Below are 9,689 nucleotides of genomic sequence, written 5' to 3'. Positions count from 1 at the left end.
TGAACGGAAAATTCCGTTCAAAAACACGAACCAAATGTTTGACGTTTAGTAAGTTGTGTTGGACAACTCTTGTCAAACTTTGACAGCCAAATTAGAATATGTTATTACGTCTTTGAAAACACCAATTCCATTAGATAAAAGAAAATACAATCATGACGACTTTGACAATCTCAACACAAAGATGAATTTGATCTCAAACCAATTGGAACCTTCAGTATAACCAAATGAAAGTGTTGTGCTGGAATCCGATGCCGAAATATTAACAATGCATAGAGGTAATTGAGCATAAAAATGACTAGTTGACATTAACCTATGATAGACAAACTTGAACATTCAATATCAAAAGACCTTGAAAGATAGACCTACACAAGCTTGTATCTAATACCAGCTTGTATCTAATACAAGCTTGTATCTAATGAGAGTTTCATTAAGGAAGACAAAATGATGACTATCTCACCTTCAAATATACAAAGAAACCACACCGAATACCATAAAAAAATAATAATAATAATATAAAAAAAATTGTCTGATGACCACCCGGAACAAAGTATCAAACACATTCAATCCGACACGCGTAGACTCACTCAAGTAACATTATGTTTTGAAGAGCCCGTCCCAAAACCATCGTCAAAGGAACGAACGGCGTGTAAGCCACTTTTCCTAACGTATCGATCAGATTCCCTTCCCCATTTTCTGTAGATTTTAACCTCTTGACCATCATTCCAACCTCACCAAAACATTATACAACTACTACTCAATAAATGAGCATCAACGAACAAGAGTTGCTGGCACAGCAAAAACCTCAGGGGAAGGGCAAAAAAAAAAAAAAAAAAACGACGACGGCTAATGTTGAAAAAAGGAGAGAAAAGGATGAACGGAAAACGTGAGAGTTCAATCGAGATACTAATCAAACTTTTGACATACATATCAAGTGCTTTGTAATGTATACACAAGTCAGGTATGACTACTCAAGTCAAACAACATAACCTTCTGGCATTTTTTTTTTCTCACTGGCATATTACCCATCAAAAAGTAGCTTATTATGGAAACAACCTTATTATATAGTCTTCCAGTATAATTCATCCTTAGTAATTTCCAGCTCGAGAATAATTCTAATTATCTTTTCACCAACCCAATGAAACAAGCCTGGCAGTTTTTAACACTAGATATCCGTTATTAGAACAATTCTTATACGAAAACAAAAGAAATCAACCAATATATAGTTATTAATTAATTATACGTGAGGATACGCATATTGATCTTTTATCAGAAAAATTGATTTTTTTTTAACCAACTGGTTAAAACAACTCGAACCCGGGTTTTGTGTATGACCAAGCAAAGAGTTTAACGGTAAGGAGTTCACTTGATTTCGCAGAAGATTATTAGCCAGAACCATAAGACTTCAATTCGCTTGAGACATTATTAGTAAATAGTACCTAGGCTCTCCTAAAACTCAAGAAAAGAAAAAAAAAACAAACAAACAAACAAACAAAAAAACAAAAAACAAACCCCTAAAGCTTAATATGATAAAGTCCGTCGCACTGATTTATCTACAGAGCAGTCTGGAAAATCATCTCAGCAAGTTCCTGATACACACACACGTATGATGTTTTAAATCCAGGCATTTGAAAAGGAAATTTCGAAGATAAGAAATGACAATAAACATTCCTTATTAGCTTTGAATCAAAGAAAATTGATAAAATATTGGTTTACCTGCTTGGCAGAAGGAACTTTAGGTTCACCCCATTCCTTGGCTTTCTTCTCAAGAAATTCAAAATCAGCTTTACCAGCCTGTGGGGAAAAAATATATCACCAAGTATTAGCCAATCCATTACAAATTAATAAAATGTAAATAAATAATAGATAAATTTGTATACCTCGATTAGAGCACCAATCTCGGAGTCGAAACTGGAGTATCGTTTCTTGACAAGGTTAGCAAGAGAACCATCCTATTTCGTGATCAACAACATAAAGATGAGAAACAAAAATCTATAAATATATATATATATATAAACAGTTATAGACAACCTCAATGATCTTGGCAATATTGCGGAGTCCACGTGCAAGAGTATCCATTCCACCGATGTGAGCGATGAACAAGTCCTCAACATCCGTGCTTTCTCTTCGTCTGAAATTTCATGTACACAAAAATAGAAAAATAATAATGAATATCATTACTTAAAACAAGCCGGTCAATATTGAGGTGGAAATATAGTAAACAAGCACAATCAAGTAAAAAAAAGTTACTAACAGCTTGGCATCAAAATTGAATCCTCCCGGGGCTATCCCTCCCTGTAAGGACCACATGAAAATTATTAAACAAAATTAAAACACTATATGCTATAGAATATTTTGAATTTGAGATTGATCCAGATTTTTACTGAGCATACATTTTTTATCACGCTATGCATCACCAGTGTTGCCTCGGCTATGTCGGTAAGAAACTGATCTGTATCCCAACCTGTGTTCCAAGTCAAACTACTTAAAATTAACACGAATGCTTATAAAATTTAACGTGTTAGACACAACAGCACGGATTGAATATATATTGAAAGAACATAAAAAAAAATACCGATTTGAGGATCGCCACTGTTGGCGTCGATATTTCCCAAAAGACCATTGAGTCTTGCCGTTTCAAGCTCGTGATGACAACTGTATAATTATAAAATTCAGTTTTACCTAAAATCATTTTCACACATATATATACACACATCAAAACGTATAAGGATTTCGAGCATCTTACCTATGACCGGATAGTGTAGCGTGGTTACATTCAATGTTGAGTTTGAATTCTCCTGTAGAAGAGTTTTAACACTCAAATCAGGAAAAAATGAAACGATGTAACCGAAAAAAAAAAGAACAAAAAAAGAAAGAATAGATTGTTTACAAGTGGACTATAACTTGTAGAAGCCAAAAAGATCTCAAATCAACAGTTGCATACAGTTCATTGCAATATTAATAAAACTTTGTTCACATAGATTACCTATCAGTCCGTATTTCCGGAGGAAATTAGCCGATGTGGCAGCATCCCAATCATATCTGAGACAATAATATTTGATGAGTTGACATAATATATTAAGAAGCTAAAATGTATACAGCAAAATTATAAGAGCATACTGATGTTTGGTAGGTTCTTGAGGCTTGGGTTCAATAAGCAGTGTCCCTGAATACCAAAAAAAAAAAAAGTTCGATTAAAATTATGGGTTTTTATTTTCTGCACCTACTTTCTACGTTACCAATTGTTAGTCATATAGCTATTACTCATACATGTATATATACGTACACCGGAGACTGAAATTTTTACTTTTGAAAGAGCTACATGTTGTTCAAACTATGACAGAATCTACCCATAATTACAATAGAAGGTAAGATCAGTCATATAGCTGTTGAAACATCTAAATAAATCCCTTGGCATAAATTATTTAAATTATAAAATAAATAAATAACAAAAAAAAAGTACCATTGAATCCAATTTTCTTCTTGTATGCCACAGCCGCTTCTAGAAATCTTGCCTGTTAGAAAATAAACGAAAGTTATGCAAGTGAAATCTACTAGCCAACCGTGACAAGAAAACAGATGGAATCACAATTAAACAAATAGATTACAGCACGGTATGAAATATAGAAATTAATGAAATATGCCCGTTAAAATATTTTGATTAACGGATATGCAACAAACAAACCATGTGATCGAGTTCTCGTCCCATGTCAGTGTTCAAGAGACTCTGATAACCCTCACGCCCACCCCAAAACACGTAGTTTTCTCCACCGAGATAGTGCGTGACCTGTCCAAGAGGCACAAAATGTATTATTCCAGCTAGGAAAAAAAAACATTTCAAATCCAAGTAATCCATAAAAAAAAAAAAAAAAAAAAAAAAACACACACACACACATTATAGCCGTATCATGTGAGTTCAAGTACATACCTCGATGGCTTTCTTAACTTGTGCAGCGGCGTATGCATATACACCCAATTCAGAGCTGCATAGTGAAATTAGTCATTACTAAATAATTGGTCTACTATTAGAAGACACCGATAAATAAATGCTGAGATGATTATCGAGACGTGATTACCTGGTGGCACCACCGTGCATGTAGCGAGGATGCATAAAGAGCTGAGCTGTACCCCATAATGGTCGGATCTCCGAACCCTGCAAAGCCAACCAGGCAAGTGAATTTCGCTCCTCTAAAAAATAGTCGGAGAAAATCATACACAAATAGTCCAGTGTATATGTGGTTGGGGATACGTATACTAATTAGTGGTTAATTAAGGGTGATTTCAGACTAATTAGTAACACGTATATAGACAGAAATTAGAAGCTTAGGCTTTTGGGAGAGTTCCGGGTCTGCCAAATACCCGGATTCATCTTGTAATTCCTATAGTTATATCAAAGAATATAAAAGGTTCTTATAAGTATGAATGAGAGACCAAGACGGGTTATCATAATATGAATTCAAATACCTTTCCCCTATAACTTGGTTAGCAAGAACAAGCAAACGAAGAGAAGTACAGAATAAAGATTATTTCCATGAAACCATTTTTTAATAGATAGTAAAACTCAGTTACCTGAAGTTCCTTCGCAAGTTCCACAACTTCATCCAAGTTAGCATTGGTTTCCTGAAACAAGTTGTAACCGTATAACTTTCTTTAGCACAATATGTTGTGGATATCCAAGACGAGGAAAAACCCAATCCAGTCTATGATTTCTTTTGATTGTATTAAAAAAACTTGTTATTTAACCTCCAAGGTTTTGCCATCGGGGGCTATGTCTCGGTCGTGGAAACACCAATAATCTACTCCAAGCTTGCTGATGAACTCAAAGTTGGCTCTCACTGCATTTTTCAGTTAATGACAATATATATTTAGTACTACTCCCACAAGTAAGTCACAAAAAATAATATAAAAAATGAAATACGATGATCAAAGCAGAAAATTGCAGAGCAACAAAGAGCAATATTTTACTTCTTCTCTTTGCCATGGAAACCGAGTTAGTCCCATCCTCCCACGGCCAGTACTTAGTCTGAGCACCAAAAGGGTCGGCTCCGGTCCCACGGAATGTATGCCAAAAGGCCACACTGAATCTAAACCAATCCTGAACAACACAAAAAAGAAAGCAACAGGTTTAATTTAAGTGAATAAATCGATACAAGCGAAAAAGTCGAAGAAAGAACTAACCTTCATTTTCTTTCCAAGGACCACCTCTTCCTTATTGTACCATTTGAACGCAAGTGGGTTCTTGCTAGAAGGACCCTGAAATTTCATTTGCAGAGTGAGAGGAATTAGTTTTATATCTAACTCCCCCAAAAAAAAATATATAACAGGAATTCATAAAGATAAACTTCACGGCCTACAGTTTTAAAGCTTACTTGTTGAAAGAAAAAAAAATATTAAAAAAATCCCACAATATTATAGAAATCCATTTTGCATGAGAGAAAATTAGTAACTTTTCATTTTTCTTCGTTATTTCTCAAATTAGTATAACAATGAAATAGTATATGAGAGTGTTGATTTAGAAATCCGTACCTCATATTTGATATTGGGAATTTCTGGGAAGAACTCTCCTTTCCATTCATCGGAATCACCGCAGTCACTTCCGAGATCAGCAGGGCAAGTCTGTGGACTAGCGATCTGTTCGATCAAAAATCAATTCCCAAAAGAAAATGATTAAGCTCAATCATGGATAATCCAATAAAAACTATTCAAAAAAAGTCCATTTCAAGTAAAATTTTACGATATTATTACCACTCCATAATAAGAAACCACGTTGAAGCAAAGAATCAGCAACAATATCTCCGTAGGCTTCATTTCTTCAGAGCGGCGAGAGAAAAAGAAATGAAACTTCGATCGAAGAAAAAAAAAAAAAACAAAAGAGTGTTACGTTGGGAAGTGAGGTCAAAAGGAGTGTAATTTAAATGAGAAATGGTTTCGAAAATTTGTCCTTTAATTCAGGGATATACTTGCTTTTTTTTTTGTTACGTAAAGGTTTTTATGTCCTATTAGATAGGGATCAATCGGTTGAGTTGAGTTATGAATTATTTTTTTTTAAATTGTTTTGTCCTATTAGATAGGGGTTTTGTTGTCTCACGCAAAACAATGCTATAGCATTTTAGGAATAGATAACTAATTACGAAATTGCTATTCTCGGGGTCGTTTATGGATTAGTGCTGACTCGGCGTCACGAAGACAAAAATCAAAAGAAATGAAGTGACAATGCTAACTTTTTTTCAAAAAAATTAGCAAAATAACTAATTTAAACGTTTGACATTACTAAATAGTCAACATTTCGTAAATATTAGGTAACTAGTATGACATGACCCTATCAGACTTTTTTGCAATTTTCAGTTGTGTCCCTCCATTTTTTTTATTTCCGAATCATTTTTAAAATTTGAATTTTTTTTCGTGCCCATTCAAATTTTAAACGAATATGTTGTCTTAATTAATTTCCTTTTTTTTTTGGCAACTGTTTTATTACGTGTGATTGATTTTCAAATTTGAAAGTATCCATATATATTGGTGGATATTTAGTATTTATTTTCAAATATTCAGCGTTAAGAGTTTTTTTTTCATATGTCTTTTTCATCGCTACATTGTTTTTTGCTCTAACCTCTGGAAATTACAGCGAGTCACACGATGGTTGAGTTTTCTTTGATGGAATCAGGTATGTTTCTTTAATTTTTTTCTTATGTTTTGAAATACGCGCATATATTTACATATATTTACCATCGATGTTATGTTGCAGTTAAGTTTTTTGAACGTCAATGGCTGAAAAATCATAATTCATTGTCATCCGATGAAAATACAGAATGTAATCAAAATCATTTACAAACTGTTATTTTTTATGACCTTGATTTGAAAAACTTCCCCATGAATTTCGATGTTAATGTCAACAATGTTTTTATGCAGAAGGATGTTCTTATTTCGGCTATGAGTATGATTGCACTTGGCAGCGGAGGCGTAGGCAGCGGAGGAGGAAACAGAGGTGGTAAAAGTGGAGGTTATGGTCGTGGAGGCGCAGAGGTGGTGAAGGTTATGTTGGTGGCCAGGAATGTAGTGGGGGCTATTGCCATAGGGACGTAAGTGGCGATCGCTAGTCTAAACGTTCGACGGTGGTGTTGACGTATTCATAAAATATATAACTATAGTTTTACAGATTTGGTACCTGTTATGTGTTATATTCAGTTGTAAATAGTTGTAAATATTAGTGTAAATATTGTTACGTTTATGTCTTTCAGATTTGCCTTTGTGTAATCATTTATAAATAGTTGTAAATAATAGTGTAATCAGTATGTAAATAGCTGTAAATAATAGTGTAAATAGTTGTAATAACAATAAAAATTATAATCGGCAGTTTTTTTTTAAAACTTGAATTTTATTTTTCGGAAATTCTGTTTTATTTTGAATTTAATTTTTTCGACACAAAATGAGAATAATATTTTAGGCAAATTAGTTATAATTTTGGAATATTCAGTCAATCTAAAGAATAGTTCACATTTTATCACATTTAGTTATGAGATTCAAGTCATTTAGTCTTTAATGATACATAATATTTGATTGAATATTGATATATTATGTGTATTAAGCAATTAAGCCATTCAAATCTTTTTTTTTATTGGTTTGTGGGGGAATGCTATTATGAATATTCTTGTAAAATTACGCTTGTAAATAAAATGTAGTGGCTATTTACCTAAGATTTACGAAACGTTGGCTATTTAGCAATATCAAGCGTTTAAGTTGGCTATTTCCCTAATGAGCCCTTTTTTTCCTCCGAAAGTGAAATTCAAATAAACTACATGACTTCCCAGACCGCCGGTGAAATATCGGGGCTGGGAACATCCTAAACCTTTGAGTTTCTGCTGTCAACTTACACATCCAGAATAAATGAAGTTTTCCGAAAAAAACCTGCTAGTGGATGAAGACCTCCTAAAGATAAGAGACATAGGGCTAAAGAGAGAGCCAAAAAAGGAGCTAACACATTATAACTTCGGGATTAAACTCAGCTCAAAATTAGCAAAATAAGAAGATAAAAGTGTGCATTTCTAAAAAACTATGATTTAGAATCACCTTGACCATCAACATCACCGTTGATTAGGACTTAATTCCAATTTTGAGAGAGTGCCCATTCGCACGACTTTTGGAGAGCAATCAGTTCTGTTAACTAAATTTGCAATTTCGACTCCGATAAACCTTAATGCACAAGTAAACACTATCTACGCAATTCAGAATCAATAACACAAACAAGAATAGCACACAGTAATGTTACCATGGTTCGGTGTAAAAACCTATATCTAGCATTCTTGCACTACTCACCAATGATCAATCAATACAGAGTTTTACAATTTGGGACTTTTCTGAAATCACAATAAAAAATTACTCAAGAGAATCAACTCGAGATGAGTTTAATCTTATTCCTCACTGATCTCTCGTATTTCCCAAATCTCACTCGTTCTCTTAGATTTTGTTTCCCACCATCTAATTGATCTCAGAGTCTGTTACTAGATCATATACACATTACACAGCTTTCCTACGTGTCCAGTCTATTACAAAGTTTTGAGTACTTACAAATAGATCCCTAAAGTTTGTTTATTTGTCAATTGAACTCTTTGAGCCTTGATCTGGTGTGCTTCCGCCCTTGATAGCCTTTGACACACTCCACTTTACCTTTGACTTATTGTGCACGCAACTGCAAGCTTCAAATGTTGATCCTCTTTGACTCGAGTATGCTGTCAACTTCTACAATCTTCACCTTGACATCAATGCTCCATTGATGACTAGTGGACTACAACCCTCTAATGCTTGACTATATTGATCAATTCCAAATAGTGATCAAAATTTTCACTTGGAACTGATTTAGTAAGCATATCTGCATGATTGTGATCTATAGAGATTTTTTGTACCAGTACTATACCATCACTGGTAACAACTCTAACAAAATGCATTCTCACATCAATGTGCTTAGATTTCTCATGAAACACTTTATGCTTTGCGAAGTGTATGGCTCCTTGACTGTCACAGAACACACTTAGACTTTTCTGCTCAAAACCAAGCTCAACTAAAACACCCTTTAGCAACAAAGCCACTTTGACCGCCTCTGTAACTGCCATGAACTCAGCCTTTGTGGTGGACAAGGCTAGAACTACTTGTATATTAGCTTTGCAACTAATTTTAGTACCAAACATTGTGAACAAACAACATGTCTAAGACTTTATAGTGTCAATGCTACCTTCATAATCAGAATCAATATCACATGTAGCAACAGTCTCAGTGTCAGTTTCACTAGCTACACCATAAATAAAATCCCTTTCAACTGTGCCCTTCACATATCTCAAAATCCACTTAACAGCATGCCACTGCTATTTTTTTGGGATTTTCCATGAATCTACTCACCAAGCTCACAACATGAGCAATATCAGGTCTTGTGCAAACCATTGCATACATAACACAACCCACAATTCTAGAGTATGATATATTTTTCATAAAGTCAACTTCATCATAACTATTTGGCTTATGATATGCTGAGAGCTTCAAGTGTCGAGCTAAAGGAGTTTGTTCTGATTTGACCTTGCTAATTAAAATCTCTCTAACACTTTGTTCAAGTACTCAATAAGATTCAGGATTAACTTCTTCTTGCTCTTTTCTGTGACAATCTGCATTCCCAAGATTTTATGTGCATGTCATAAGTCTTTCGTTTC

At 34.2% G+C, this 9,689-nt stretch overlaps 1 protein-coding gene across 1 annotated transcript; it reads right to left on the bottom strand.

The window, feature by feature from the left end:
* Nucleotides 1-1,261: 1,261 nt before the first annotated feature.
* Nucleotides 1,262-5,958, bottom strand: LOC149394990 (xylose isomerase family protein). The gene is made up of 20 exons (XM_089615259.1): nt 5,743-5,958; nt 5,524-5,628; nt 5,176-5,250; nt 4,963-5,092; nt 4,741-4,832; nt 4,567-4,617; nt 4,074-4,150; nt 3,926-3,980; nt 3,683-3,784; nt 3,461-3,512; nt 3,118-3,163; nt 2,984-3,039; nt 2,744-2,795; nt 2,573-2,652; nt 2,391-2,461; nt 2,252-2,292; nt 2,029-2,128; nt 1,878-1,949; nt 1,714-1,791; nt 1,262-1,586 (listed from the first exon to the last, which is right to left on the bottom strand). Exons 1-20 carry the CDS (start codon nt 5,803-5,805, stop codon nt 1,551-1,553), a joined length of 1,434 nt encoding a protein of 477 aa, XP_089471385.1. The 5' UTR covers nt 5,806-5,958; the 3' UTR covers nt 1,262-1,550.
* Between the last annotated feature and the right edge of the window lie 3,731 nt (nt 5,959-9,689).

This window comes from Urtica dioica, chromosome 5, assembly GCF_054948205.1.
Source record: "Urtica dioica subsp. dioica isolate 48M chromosome 5, U.dioica_male_clone48M_v1_H2, whole genome shotgun sequence".
NCBI lineage: Eukaryota > Viridiplantae > Streptophyta > Magnoliopsida > Rosales > Urticaceae > Urtica > Urtica dioica.
This window is presented reverse-complemented; position numbering and strand designations above follow the sequence as displayed.

Bases quoted from the DNA above. Each gene is read 5' to 3' on its own strand.
- LOC149394990 (XM_089615259.1), bottom strand. From the start codon at position 5,805: ATGAAGCCTACGGAGATATTGTTGCTGATTCTTTGCTTCAACGTGGTT. The intron at 4,151-4,566 runs GTAACTGAGTTT...TTGGCTTTGCAG, and splicing joins AACTTGCGAAGGAACTTCAG to GGTTCGGAGATCCGACCATT. The intron at 1,792-1,877 runs GTATACAAATTT...TTTTCCCCACAG, and splicing joins AGATTGGTGCTCTAATCGAG to GCTGGTAAAGCTGATTTTGA.